Source organism: Vulpes lagopus, chromosome 7, assembly GCF_018345385.1.
Source record: "Vulpes lagopus strain Blue_001 chromosome 7, ASM1834538v1, whole genome shotgun sequence".
Lineage (NCBI taxonomy): Eukaryota > Metazoa > Chordata > Mammalia > Carnivora > Canidae > Vulpes > Vulpes lagopus.
The window spans coordinates 12,874,762-12,889,454 of record NC_054830.1 but is presented as its reverse complement, the minus strand read 5'-3'; the positions used below and the strand labels follow the sequence as shown (position 1 = coordinate 12,889,454).

Below are 14,693 nucleotides of genomic sequence, written 5' to 3'. Positions count from 1 at the left end.
CCCTCTCCGCGCCTCCCCTGCTCCCCGCCACGCACACTCGCCCTCCATCCTCGCCCCTCGCTCGCTCGTCTCTCCCCCCACCCCTCCCTCCCCTCCTTTCTCCACCTTCCCCCGTGATTAGTCCATGGTGGAAAAGGGACTAGGTTTACCCTTAGTGAAGACATTTATCCTGAGAAGGGTACGTGCCTCCGCCGCCCGCCCGCCCGCCCGCGCCCGGTGCCCGGTGCCTGCGCCCCTCCCGGCCCGGCTAGTAAAAGGCCCGTCCTTCCGCCTCCCGGCCGCGCCCGGGGCCGACCGGCTCTGGGGGCCTAGGTGGACGAGGGGGAAGGACGGCTTGCTGGTTCCACGGGGGGAAGGAGAAGCGATTCGAGTCGGAATCCGCTTCGCCCTAGGTGCACCTCTTAAGCAGGATCCCGGGAGCCCCGGACAGCGCCTGCACGGCTAAGAGTGGGCTCGGATTCCAGTGGGCCCCTCCCCCAGCTCTGCCTCTCTGGCGGCTGGGCGCCTGCGGGAGTAGCTCAGCTTTCCCATCTGTAAAATGGGAACAGTCAAGGGCCCTCATACATAAGATTATTTTTAGGATTAGCTGAATTAAATTTAGAGCAGTTCCCGACCTGTAGTACATGTGGTAGCTCCCAGGAAGTGTATTGTTGCCGTTACTTTATTATTATCACTAATGACTATTATTACTGACGTCATGCTTCCAAGCATAGAAAACGAATTGTTTTCAAGCTCTAACTCTGAGCCAGCGCTTGTATCAAGAAACATTTCTCAGGGATTTTTTGGAAAAGATTTCTCCCAATTGCCCCACAGGGCAGTCCATCATTCCACAGATGAGGAAGCTGAGTCTCAAAGAAGATTAAGCCATTTGCCCAAGGAACCTTCCTTTATGAAGGGGCGGGGGGGGGGCAGGGACTCAGGGAGGGGTGGGATTGGGGTAAACAGAGAGGCCCGAGAAAGACCCTTCCCCTTGGAGCCAGCAAACCACGGGATGGGGGCGCCCAGCAATGCCCTCCTCCCCCTTCTTACTAGCTTTGGCCATGGTCTGACCCCTCACCCCACCCACCACTGTCCAACTCCCCACCTGGCACCCTCAGTCTGGCCCGGATTGAGCTTGCTGTGAAGCATCAGCCTTGGGGTGGGGGGAGGTGAGGCTGAGCATGTGACTGGTTGGGGGGAGGGGGGAGCCGGAGCCTGAGATGACAAGGAAGGTGGCCTGGGGTGGGCAGTGAGGATTTGGGGGGGGGTGCACGCCCCAGTAGTGGGGTGCTGGGGGGGTCTCCAGGCCTCTTTGTCCCCTGAGCCTCAGTCACTTTCCACCCAGTGCCAGGTAACCCTGATTAACCTTGGATACCCATCCCTGACTCCCCCCCTTCTTCCCCCTATGCATGGGGTGCTCAAGGTGTGGGGAGCTTTCTGAGGGGCAAGGGAGGGCCTGGTGGGGGTGCTGGCGGTCACAGGTCCCCAGGCCCCACAGGATGCCCTTTCCAGAGCCACAGAAAGAGGGACAGGGACAAAGCTTTTAGGTTGCCCCTTCAATGACCCACCAGAACCAATCAATCAGGGCATCGTGGTGGCCACAGAGACACACCTTACCCAGGCTCAAGCAGACTAGGGAATTTGTGGGCCTGGAACTGAAAAATTAAGGGCTGTGTCGACATCCATAATAGCCGGATCTGCGGTCTTGGGGAACGTCATTGGTCACTGATATCTGCTGAGACATCTGTGACGAAGGCTTTCCCCTCATTGGGCAGAGACGGACTTGCCAGCTTAGCATCAAAGACTCTGTCCTCAGAGTTATGGCCAAAGTCCCAGAGTTAACTCTGATTGGCCCAGCACGGGTCACATGACCACTCCTGAGCCAATCATTGCAACAGTGGGCAGGGTATGCCCTGACTGGGCAGCCGTGATTCTTATTTCGCCATGTGTGCAAGATGGAGCTGCTAGGCTTAAGATTCTTGACCCTTGAGATTCTCTATGGAAAGAGGAACAGCCTTGAGGCAGGGAAAATAAAGATATCCCTACAAGCTGTCACTTCAGAAGAAGTGAGGACTCTGGGTCAGGTTCTCACAGTGTTTTGGAGAAGCAGTGAAGGAGCCTGTGTGGCTGGAGCAGAGTGAGCGAGGGTGAGCGTGGACAGAGGTGACGCGGGAGCGGTAATAGTGAGGATGCACTGGGAGGGACACTGCAGGTCACCAAAAGGACTTTGATTATTTCAGAGGGATTTGGAAGCCACGGAAGTGTTTTGACCAGAGGAGGGAAGTGTGCTAACCTAATAGGATTTCTGTGGGTGGTGTATGGAGAGAAGCTGAGAGGAGGATTTGGGGGACAGGGTATGGGCTACTGCAATAGTCCAGGCGTGAGATGATGGGGGATGGAACCAAGGAGGTGGGTCAGATTCTGGATGTATTTTGAAGATAGAGCCAGCAGACTTTTCTAGTACGTACTTAGAGAGGGAGTGAAGACCGAGAAGGGAGTCCCAACAGTTTGAGGATTGAAAGAGAAGGTGACAAAAGCAGGTGAGAAGGAGCGGCTAGTGTGTAGGAGGAGAACCTGAAGAGTGTGGCATTGGTGCATGCAAGAGGAGAAATGAGGCCCCGGAAGCCAGGATATGTAAGATGAGGACTGAGTTTTGACAACGTGGCTGTCAGCAGAATGAGAAAAATGGGGGGGTGGGGCAGGTGCATTAAGCTCAGAGAAGTTAAGAGAGCTGCCTGAGATCACGCAGCAAGGTAGTGAAAGGCCAGACCCCAGCATTCTTGGCTTCCTAAGACCATCTGCCATCCCTGCCCTACCCTCAGTGCCACCCTGTCAGGGCTGATGACCTGGTGCCGCCAGCACATGGTGGGTGGGAGGCAGTCCAGGTCCCCTAGAGTGGGTGGGAAGAATGGAGCTCATGCCAAGCATCCTCCCCTTCCCCGCCCAGGCTCGGGTGTGGAAGACCCCGTGGGTGAAGTTTCAGTCCACGTTGAGCTCTTCACTCATCCAGGAACCGGGGAACACAAGGTCACTGTGAAAGGTGAGTAGTCTGAGTTGGAAGGGGGCATGGCTTCACCAGGATTCACTAGGTCCTGTGACAGAAACCAAACTCAAACTAGCTTAAGCAAGAAAAACATTTTTCATTTAAAAAAAATATTTTTTCATAAAACTGAAAATTCCAGAAATAAATTACCTTCAGGCATGGCTGGATCCAGGGGTATGAACAGTGTTATGGGACTTAATTCCACCTTCCCTATCTTTCAGCTCTGACTTCCTTTTATTGGCTTTTTTTTTTTTATTAGAACACAAATTGAGCTGTTTCATAAGCCCTAAAATAGCAATGGCTTAAGCAAAACAAAATAGAATGAAATTTCCTCTGAGGTAACTCCAAGAACAGTCATCCCAGAGCTGACAGGGAGGCTTCACAAATTTGGGGGCTCCTGTCATCTTATGTTGCACTTTAACCCCAGTATGCTTTCCTCTTCTATAGGGTACCAAAGAAGTCAGTACCCACCAGCACCCCAGCCAGCAGCTGGGAAGGAGAAAGTTAAGGCCCATTCTCCCTGCCTTTTAAGCTACAATCTGAAAGTTGTACAGATCACTTCCTTTCACTGAAATTTCATTGGCTGGAACTTAGTCATATAGCCACACTTAGCTATAGGAACATTCTAGGAAATGTATTATTTCAGACAGACTTCGAAAACCACAGCTTCGTAGACAGTTTTACCCTCTACTTCCCCTTCACAGTCGTGGCTGCCAATGACCTCAAGTGGCAGACTTCTGGCATTTTCCGGCCATTTATCGAGGTCAACATCATTGGGCCCCAGCTCAGCGACAAGAAACGCAAGTTTGCAACCAAATCCAAGAATAACAGCTGGGCCCCCAAGTACAACGAGAGCTTCCAGTTGTGAGTCTAAGGATGGTGGGGAGCATGGGGAGGGGACATCTGCTGGGTGACCTCAGGATCCACCAGAAGAGGGATGTCTGGTGGCCAGTGATACCTGGGTGCAGGAATGAGAGGGGTCACATCCTAGGTGAGGGCACTGGGAAGGAAGGCACCTTAGTGCAGGAGTGACCTTGGTGAGGGGATGGGATGAGTAATCACTTTGGAAGACAAGCAGTTCCCAGGGGAGGCAGTGAATGTCATGTAACATGTTGATGAAGCTTGTGAAGAGGAGGGGAAGTCTGGGCAGAGGGGGCCTGTTGGGCACAGCCATTTCTGGGCCTGGAGACTCAGGTCTGGTTAAGGGCCATGAGTGGTCATGATGCGGCAAGGAAGGTGTGGGTGAGGTCTCTGGGGGCATGGGGGCGGGTCTCCTGGAGCCAGCACTGAGTCCTGTCAGGGCTGTCAGGGCAGGTCTGGAGGAGTCACCGGCAGGGGACAGGAGTGGTGTGGTCCAGGGCTAGGGTTGCCTGTCCAGTGGGTGAGAGTGGGGTCACATCCATGTGGGACTTCCTGGTGAGCATAGTCGGAAGCATCAGGGCCCCAGAGGAGCAGATGACCTGGGAAGCACAAATACGTCTGATCAAGGTGTTACTTGGGGTGGGCAGATATTTGGATCAGGTGCAAACCTCACTGGGGCAGGTTATGTTGGGAGGTGTTCTTGGGGGACAGAAGAGCAGAGGGGTAGGGGGGCATGAGAGCTGGGAGAGGACAAGAAGAGGGCTCTTGGTTAGAGGATTTTGGAGGGGTAGGACAGCTGATGCAATGCTTGGGAGCAGGGGCTTCCTCTAGTAGCGGCACAGGTATCTCCTGGGGTGGGCGTGGCCCTCCAGGACAGGTCCCCTGGGACAGAGGCCAGCATTGGGGACAGAACTTGGGGGCTGGGGAAGGCACACTGGAGTGTGTGGGGCGGGGGGGAGTTCACTCGTGATGAGACATGAGGCAAGTGTGTGGAGAGAGCACCTGAAGGGTAAGAGAGGTGGGCTAGGGAGTATGGGGGAGGGGCCACATCAAGGAGAGAGCTTGGGTTCAAGGGGGAGCCCGGTAAAGGGGCTTCTGGGTGCGATATCTGGGTTAGGATGGTGGGAGCAGCAGCTCATCCGGCCAAAGGTGCGGGCGCCCATATCACGGGGCGGAAGCATGGTCTAGCCAGGGGGTCTCGGAGGTGTCACCTGGGTGGGGGCGTGGCTTGGCCTGGGGCTGGCAGTAGGACGGTGGGGGTGCTGGCTAGAGGTGGGGTGGGTGGCAGAGGGGAGGAAGGAGAGACAAGAGAGATATTCCCGAGGCGGGGCAGAGGTGCGCATCCGGAAAGATGGGCGTGGGCCCGCTCTGGGCGCCCTGGGGGCGGGGCCGGCGCTCAGCGTGCTGTGGGGGGCGGGGCCACCGGTGGCGGGGGGCGGGGCTGTCCTCACGCCCCGCCCCCCGCAGCACGCTGAGCGCCGACGCGGGCCCGGAGTGCTACGAGCTGCAGGTGTGCGTCAAGGACTACTGCTTCGCGCGCGAGGACCGCACCGTGGGGCTGGCCGTGCTGCAGCTGCGGGAGCTGGCCCAGCGCGGGAGCGCCGCCTGCTGGCTGCCACTGGGCCGCCGCATCCATATGGACGACACGGGCCTCACAGTGCTGCGCATCCTGTCGCAGCGCAGCAACGACGAGGTGGCCAAGGAGTTCGTCAAGCTCAAGTCGGACACGCGCTCCGCCGAGGAGGGCGGCGCCGCGCCTGCGCCCTAGCGTGGGGCGCGCGGGCGGGCAGCGTTGCGCCTGCGCACGGGGCGGGGCGACGTCTGCGCTGGGGCCTCCCAGAGGGCTCTGCGGAGGGCTGGCTGTGCCTGCGCCCTTGACCTCGCTCCCCCTCTAGGGAATTGTGAACGGACGACGCCCCGCCCCCTCGAGAGGCCACGCCCTCGGGCGCGATGATGGAAGAAGCCACGTCCCCTACTAGAAGCCAAGTCCCCAGCGCCTAGGGGACCTTTGGAGCTGGGATGGGAGGAAGTCCCGCCCCCTGTGGAGGAGGCCAGGTCCTGGGGCTCTGGTACGGGGAGGCCCTGCCTCCTGTCCCCTGGAAAAGCCATAAGATGGGTCCCCAACCCCTGGGGCCCAAGACCAATTGCCAAGTATGGAACTCTCAGCTCCCTCGAGGGGCGGGCCCTGGGCGAGGGGCGGGGCTTCCTGGAGCGCCCCCTGGGGTGGTCTAGGGGTTGGAGGCACTAGGATGCAAGTTGGAGGGCCCAGGTTGGACCAGAGTGTCTTTTCATGTTTGTGCAAAAAATAAACGGGGAGGGAGGGTAGGATGGGATTTCAAAAGCACATGCGCCCTCGGGCGCCCAAACCCTGGGGGCCAAGTGGATGGCTGTGAAGCACCCGCGCTGCCCCCACTTCCCTATGGGGGTTTGCCTCTCCTGTTCCCCCAATATACCCCATTCTCATATCATAGAGTTCAATCCACCCATTTAACAGATGGCAAAACTGAGGCCCAGAGAGCTGCTTGAGACTTTGCCGAAGGTCCCAGTGCCATACCCTCTCCCCACTCCCTTTGGCCTGTGTGCCCCATTTAAAGGTGGGCTGAGATCGGATGACCGACACAGCTCCCCATTGCTGCTAACCCCTCCTCAGGGGACCTCCCCCAATCCTTAAAAGGGATGGGGGTTCTGGGCCAATCCTTCACTGCCCCCCCTCCCACATCTGGCTGCCAAGCAAAACCCCTGCCCTCAGCCCTTTCCCCCTGGGACCCTGTGGGGAGGTTCCCTGAGAACTCTTGACCTCCCACCAAAAAAAAAAAAAGTGGGGGGAGGATTTGGGATTCCCTGGACCCAGGCAGTCCCCGAACCTCTTCTCGGGGCAGGCAAGAAAGAGACCAGAAACTCTAGGTGTGTGTATATGTGTGTGTGTGTGTGTGTGTGTGTGTGTGTGTGTGTGTGTAAATACACAAACATGCTCGGAGCTTAGTCTCCAAAATCTCATTCATTCATTCAAACACCATGCCACAGGATACCCCCGGTGGGGCCTCTACCTGCCTAAAGCTCTTCCTCCAGCAGGCAGTAGTGGGGCGATCTGGCCAGAGTCAAGTTTCCCCATTTCAGTTCATGCAGGCAGAACCTTTTGGGAAAGTTTGTCATGGCTTGACTTTGCTCAGAATCTGCTTTTCCATGTTGGACAGGTGCTCGTGTGCCATTTTTTTTCCCTGCCAGATGAGCAAGTACAGGATTCTCTTGTGCTAGGAAGAAACTAAAACGGGTGAGGTGAGGAGTAGCTGGGCTTCTGGAGTGGTAGGGGCTGTGTCAGACGGGAAAGCAAGGGAGGGCTTTCTGAGGAGGTGAGAAATGAGAAGGAACCACCCATTCGAGAGAAGCTCCAAGCAGAGGGAACAGTAGGGGCAAAGGCTGAGGTGGGCAGGCTTGAAGCACAGTGAGGTCCATGTGGCTGAAGAGGGGGACAAGAGGGAGGAGGTGTTGATGTCGGGCAGACCTGCAGAGATATCAGACCAGGCAGGGCCCTCGGGAGTTTATACACTAAGAGACTTGGAGAGCTTCAGGAGATTTTAAAGCCGAGGAGGGTCTGGATTTCAGGTTTTAAAACCTCCATCTGGCCACCTTATGGAGAATGGACCAGTGCAGTTTGGGGGAGAGACAATGTGCTTTTGGGACACTGAAATTAATTCCTGGAGGGATTTTAGAAGATCTATTTTAAAAGAAAAAAATAAACCCACCCCTTAGATGAGCCCTGGGCCACTGGGTACAGTTGTCCCCGTTGTGCACTGCCCAAGGGTTTGACACTTCTAAGGAGGCCATGTGCAAATCCTAGGGATTGAGAGTTGTATTTTTATATTGATGGTTTCCTGGCACTATTTTGTAAGTTACCCAGAGGTGCTCTACGTCCTCTGGATTTAGGCAGGTTCAGGTACCTGAAGGTTCTGAACCAGAGATTAAGATGCAAGTTCTCCTACAGGTAGGTCGGGGAGGGGGCAGGGCCAGGGGCAGGTTGGGAGGTGGCAAGGAGGGAGCTTAGCATCTCTCTCACATGAACTGAGAGGCAGATTTTAAGTTCGGACCATCCATGGGGTAGGTAGGAGTGAGGTGGATAGAGGATTCGGGTTGAGAACACCAGCAACACCCAAAGGGGAGGTAATGTGACCTGGGGTGAGCCCTGAAAGATTTATGGATGACCAGTAGGAAAAGAGAAGAGGGAGCTGAGCTTTTGTCTGAGAGAGCAAACTTATTTCCCAAAGAGTCCTTGGGAATCCCTGGTCAAGGCCTGCCAGTGTGTGTGTGTGTGTGTGTGTGTGTGTGTGTGTGTGTGTTTAGAGTTCCCCAGCGCCAGCCCAGGCACATGGAGGGAGCTTCAGGGAGTATTTGTTGAAAGACTTTTTCTGACTCCCAGGCTAGAACTGTTTTGGAAATTTCCTCCCTCTTCTTTCCCCCAGAGAACTCCTATTTATCCCTCAAAACCCATCACAAATATCCTCTCCCATAGAAAACCCTCCCTGCTCCTCCTCAGGACTTCCCCAGCCTCTGTCCCCGATGCCCGGGGGTTAGGGGTGTCTGCGATTGTCCCCGTTTCCCCAGACTGGGGATGTGAGGCCTCTAGAGGGCCCTAAGTTCACCTAGCACAGACTGGGTACAGGTGTGCCTAGTTGAATTACGTCTTGGGGTCGGGGGTCCACATGCGTGTCTATCCGTGTCTGTTCCTAGCAACCTTCCCCTCCCACATAGACCTGGGCACACAGAAGGTGTTCCAGGCAGACTGTGGCTGAGTCACAGGACACGGCGTGGAGAGAGGACGAGAGCAGACGAGGAGACAGGGAAGGAGTCTAAGGGGCTGGAAGCCTTTGAAACTAGGAAGTTCCTGTATTGGAACAAGGGTCAGAGAGGAGCAGGGTCTTCCGCAAAGCCACTCCCTGCCTCACCTGGGGTACCCCAAGCTCTGAGCCTTGGTGGGGTCTCAGGGTTGTATTTAGACCTCATTTCATGCCAGGAGCTGGCCCTAGATTTCCATGGTCAGAGAACAGAGGAGGTAGGGTTGGCCCATGGTGGGGCAGGGAGAGTGCGACATTTGAGGGGCGTCTTGGACCGAGTCGATCCCCTCTCCCTGCGCGCCCACCCCACAAGAGGGACAGTGTCCCAGAGTAAGGACATGAAGAGAGAAGAAGAGGGAAAGTTAGAGAGAGAGAAGGGGAGAAATCGGGAGGGTGAGATCATCCCCAGGGAGACCTTGAGGTGGAGAGAGAGATTCAGAGATGGGGAGATGCAGGAACAGAGGGGAAAATGAAGCTGGGGATCTAGAAGGAAGAGGAACCCACCGTTCTCTCTGGCTCTCCCCGTCCCTCCGTCCTGGAAGGATTTCTGTAAAAGGAGCAGGTGCCTGGCCGCGACCGCAATCCCTCTCAGGCTCCAGTCTGAAACCTCACCGTGCCCCCATCAGAGATGCAAAAAACTTAACACCCAACTAGAAATCTTTGGGACCTCAGAGACCTTTCTGTCCCCCACACCCTGCGCTGTTCATTTTGCAGATGGGGACACCGAAGGGCGGGGCAGAGCAGGGACAGCCCAGAGTCGCCCCAAACTCTGCTGCCCCTGTGGAGCGGGAGGGGAGCTCACTGGGGGTTTGGTTCGGATCACGACACCGTCTGCCCCCCCTGAACATCCTTTCCTAAGAATTGTCAAGGACCAAAGTCGTCTTCGCTGACATGTGTTGCTTTTCTCTTTGCCTTTTTTTTTTTTTTCTTTTTTTAAAGAGAGAAATCAAGTTGACGCTGTCAAGTAAGACCTCTCCCGATTGCCCGGCCCCCGCCTAACCATAGTGGCTCTCTTGAGGCACAGGTCACAGGCGGAGGTCCCCCCTCACCCTTCGCTCCCATGCATCCCAGGCCATGCAGCCAGGGGGACTCACACTTCACCCCTGGCCCCGGCCCCCTGGGAACCCCCCCCCCCCCAAACCCGGCCACGCAGTCCAGGGAGGTTCTTCCTCCACACACCTTCTCTTAGCATGTGATTGCAAATGTGAAATCAAATGCTGTTTGTTTGTTTGTTTTAACTCCATCCCGTTGGTCTGGCATCTGCGCAGATGCCCCCATTTCTCTGTAAATATGTGACTTGGAACAAATGTTTAAAACCAACGAGAAGTGGTCATGAATGCATGGTGTTGAGATGTTTTGCACTATTCCAACTTTTTGGTCTCTGTAAAAATATTTTATTAACAGCAGACATTAAAAAAAGAAAAAGCACACAGCCTCAGATGCGTGGTGGCTTCCTTGCATCCCCATATTGGCGAAAAAACTCACATTATTACCCTTAATACCCGCAGACGCTGTTGGACGCACTTCCTACCCATGAACACAACTCATCCACAGGTAGCTTCGTAGAAGAAAAAGGGAGACCCAGAGAGGTGAGGTATTGGGGGGACAGAGGGAGCCACGATCTGAACCTAGGACTTTCGGCAGCTGTTGCTCAGCTCAAGCAAGTTGGAACACGCTCGTAGTCAACCTACAGCCCCATGTGTGTCCGTTTTGTTTTGTTTTTGCTTTTCCCGGCTTAAGTATAAATTTATTGAGAATTCCTGGGCTGGTGGTTATCGCCTCCCAATGTGGAGGGAGGACTCAACACTAGGAAATTACTCAGAAATCACACTGTCCCAACACTTCTGGCCAACATGGGAAGGAGCAAAATCGTTCCCCACCCCCCAAACCGGTCAGGCTTTTGTTCATCCAAGAAGGGGTGGGATGACAGATGCAGAAGGGACCATCACATGGATGGGGGTGTGCAGGACCCCAAGCTGGCTCCTCAAAACCCAGGGGAGGAACGCCTGGGTGGCTCAGTGGTGGAGCATCTGCCTTTGGCTCAGGGCATGATCCCAGGGTCCTGGGATCGAGTCCCGCATCGGGCTCCCTGCATGGAGCCTGCTTCTCCCTTTGCCTGTGTCTCTGCCTCTCTCTCTGTATCTCTCATGAATAAATAAATAAAATCTTTTTTAAAAAAAGTATTTTCTTAAAAAGAAATTACATTCAGCTGCAGAAAAGTTAAGTTTTATTCTTTGCATCTTTATTTTTTTTTAAGATTTATTTATTTATTTATGATAGACATAGAGAGAGAGAGAGGCAGAGACGCAGGCAGAGGGAGAAGCAGGCTCCATGCCGGGAGCCCGACACGGGACTCGATCCCGGGACTCCAGGATCGCGCCCTGGGCCAAAGGCAGGCGCGAAACCGCTGAGCCACCCAGGGATCCCCCTCTTTGCATCTTTAAAATTAAGAAATGAGATTCTCACCTGCTACATTAAAACAAACAAAAAACCAGGTGGGGACCACCTGGCACTAGGCTGGAGCTCTCCGAGCACAGTTTTGGACTAACAACCAGAGAAGAGCTAGAGTAGTAAGGATGGGGCCAGGGGTTGAGACCTTTCACCCCAACCTGCTCACCTTGGAGGAGCCCTGAAGAACGCTGGCTATACCCAGGTGCGCAAGATCCACACAGGGAGCCTGATGTGGGACTCAATCCTGGGACTCCAGGGTCACGCCCTGGGCTGAAGGTGGCACTAAACCGCTGAGCCATCCAGGGCGCCCCAGATTTACTTATTTTAGAGAGAGAGAGAGGAAGAGCATACAAGCGGGAGGGGCAGAGGGAGAAAAAGAGAGAATCTCAAGCAGACTCTGCCCAGAGCCGGACACGGGGCTCAACCCCACAACCCTGAGATCACGACCTGAGCCAAAGCAAGAGCCAGCTGCTTAACCGAATGAGCCCCCCAGGCGCCCCTCGAGCTGAATTCAGTTTCTGTTTTGAGTCCCCATCCCTCCAGGGAGCAGAAACGGCATCTCACTCAGCTCAGCGTTCCCTCTTCCCTCGGGGGAGATTCAAGGATCCCTCGGCCCAAGATCTGAGACCAGGGGTTTTCCATTTGAGTGGCCAGGGCAGGGGCCATGAGATCCACCACCTGTGGGAGTGGCTTCACTGAGTGCTCTTAGCTACAAATAACACCAGAAAAAAAATGACAAACAGGACTACAAGTGATTAAACCACAGGGGTGACCTATACCCAGAAATTCTCCTACGAGTACACCCTCCAGGGAGTCTTGCACGTGGCTGAGGAGGCTGGAAGCAGCCTCCAGCTGTGGGGATAGTTGAGCCGGGGCTGTGAGCAAGGTGGCAGAGACACAGCCCACCAGGGCCCCTCGCGTCCTTGCTGACTGTGCCAGGGGGCAAAGTGGCGTGACTTCTCCTCCTCCTCCACCTCCTCCTCTTCCTCTTCTTTTTAAGGATTTTATTTATTTATTCATGAGAGACACACAGAGAGAGGCAGAGGGAGAAGGAAGCTCCATGCTGGGAGCCCGATGTGGGACTCGATCCCAGGACCCCGGGATCACAGCTTGAGCCAAAGGCAGCCGCTCAACCACTGAGCCCCCCAGGCGTCGCTGCAGTGCAACTTCTGCATAACTGCTTGCTCCCTGACCCAGGGGACCTGGTTTGTTCCCCAGTTGCTAGGAAAGGTGCCCCGCCCACTGGGCCACTGTGGGCTCCATCGTGTCCCTCTGGAGCCACTGAGTCTCCTGGTCAACGCCACACCTGGGGGCGAGGGACAGGCTGACCTCTGCCCTTCTGTCTGGAGGCAGGGAGGCTTTTCTCTAACAAAGGATGAGAATGAATGTTAGACATTTGATGTTGACTGAAAAAAAGAAAGTCTTCTCCATCTTCACAGAGCATGAGCCGTGTCGATCCAGCCCAACAACTAGCTGTATATATTTCCACACAGATATAGTTTCAGGATACATAGGTGTGAATAATAATAATAATAATAATAATAATAGGTGCCTGGGTGGCTCAGTGCTTAAGTGTCTGCCTTCAGCTCAGGGCATGATCTCAGGGTCCTGGGATCGAGCCCCATGTTGGGCTCACTGCTCAGTGGGGAGCCTGCTTCTCCCTCTCCCTCTGCTGCTCCCCCTGCTTGTGCTCTCATTCTCTGTGTCAAATAAATAAAATCTTAAAAAAAAGATAAGCACAAAATTAAGGATTAAAAAGTTGAGAATTCTATCTCATACCATCAAGATGACTCCTATCAAAAAACCCAGAAGGCAGCACGTGTTGAGGATGTGAGGACAGTGGAACCCTCGTGTCCCACTGGTGAGAATGTAAGATGGTGCGGCCTCAGTGGAAAATGGGAGGGAGAGTCCTAAAAAGATTAAAAATAGAATTACCAAGTGACCCAGCAATTCCACTTCTGGGAATATCCTCTAAAGAATTGAAAGCAGGAAAAAAAAAAAGGAATTTAAAGCAGGGTCTTGAAGAGGTACTTGTTCACTCCTGTTCAGAGCTTCATTGTTTACAATAGCTAAAACATGGAAGCAAGCCAGTGTCCATCAACAGATGGATGGACAAGCACAATGCATCTTGCCTTACACACAAGAATATTCTTCAGCCCAGGGATCCCTGGGTGGCGCAGCGGTTCGGCCCATGCCTTTGGCCCAGGGTGCGATCCTGGAGACCCGGGATCGAATCCCACATCAGGCTCCCGGTGCATGGAGCCTGCTTCTCCCTCCGCCTGTGTCTCTGGCGCTCTCTCTCTCTCTCTCTCTGTTGACTATCATAAATAAATAAATAAAAAGAATATTCTTCAGCCTGAAACAGGAAGGAAATTCTTTTTTTTTTTTTTTAAGATTTTATTTATTTATTCATGAGGGACAGAGAGAGAGGCAGAGACACAGGCAGAGGGAGAAGCAGGCTCCACACAAGGAGCCCGATGCAGGACTGGATCCCAGGATCCCAGGATCACAACCTGAGCCAAAGGCAGATGCTCAACCACTGAGCCACCCAGGTGCCCCCAAGAAGGAGATTCTGACCCAGACCACAGCATGGATGAACCTTCAGGACTCTGTGCTGAGTGAAAGAAGCCCATCACCAAAGGACAAATACTATATGATCCCACTTGAAGGAGGTCCCTGGAGTAGCCACATCCATAGACGTCCGTAGGGGCCAAAAGTAGAACCGCGGGCACCAGGGGCTGGAGGAGGGAGAGGGAGTTTGTGTTTAATGGGGACGGAGTTCCAATTTGGGAAGATGGAAAAGTTCTTGAAGTGGATGGTGGTGACGGCCGCACCACACTGAATATACTCAATGCCATGCGATTGTCCACATGCATACGGCTATGTTTACGTTATCTGAATTTCATCTCAATTTTATTTTATTTTTATTTATTTATTCATGAGAGACAGAGACACAGAGAGAGAGAGAGAGAGAGAGAGAGAGGCAGAGACACAGGCAGAGGGAGAAGTAGGCTCCACACAGGGAGCCCGACATGGGACTCGATCCCTGGTCCCCAGGATCACATCCTAGGCCAAAGGCGGCACTAAACCGCTGAGCCATCTGGGCTGCCCTCAATTTTATTTTTTTAATTTTTTAAAAAGATTATTTATTATTTATTTATTTATTTATTTATTTATTTATGATAGACAGAGAGAGAGAGGCAGAGACACAGGCAGAGGGAGAAGCAGGATCCATGCCAGGAGCCCGACGCAGGACTCGATCCCGGGACTCCAGGATCACGCCCTGGGCCAAAGGCAGGCGCCAAACCGCTGAGCCACCCAGGGATCCCCTCATCTCAATTTTAAACATTAAAAAGAAAAGCAGGTGACCGGAGGGTCTCAGGCCCCTGGGCCAGAGTTTGTCCACCTCTGACCTAACCCATTATTCAACTTGCCCTCTGGTTTCTCCTCACCTCTCCAAACTGGGGCTAAACTCCAGCACCATCCTCATGCTCACCCCACCCTCCACTATCCCTGAACCCCTGGTCTCA

General features: G+C 54.2%; 1 protein-coding gene across 4 annotated transcripts in view; it reads left to right on the top strand.

Moving 5' to 3' along the window:
- Positions 1-10,129, top strand: part of UNC13A (unc-13 homolog A) — a 64,778-nt gene extending 54,649 nt beyond the window's left edge. For 3 of the 4 annotated variants that reach the window (XM_041760330.1, XM_041760332.1, XM_041760329.1), the window contains 4 exons: positions 122-178; positions 2,927-3,019; positions 3,727-3,886; positions 5,351-10,129. In XM_041760330.1, the coding sequence (XP_041616264.1) occupies positions 122-178; positions 2,927-3,019; positions 3,727-3,886; positions 5,351-5,651 (611 nt within the window). In that variant the 3' untranslated portion in view covers positions 5,652-10,129. The remainder of the gene's footprint in view (positions 1-121; positions 179-2,926; positions 3,020-3,726; positions 3,887-5,350) is intronic. The other variant, XM_041760331.1, reaches the window with a different exon arrangement.
- Positions 10,130-14,693: the final 4,564 nt, after the last annotated feature.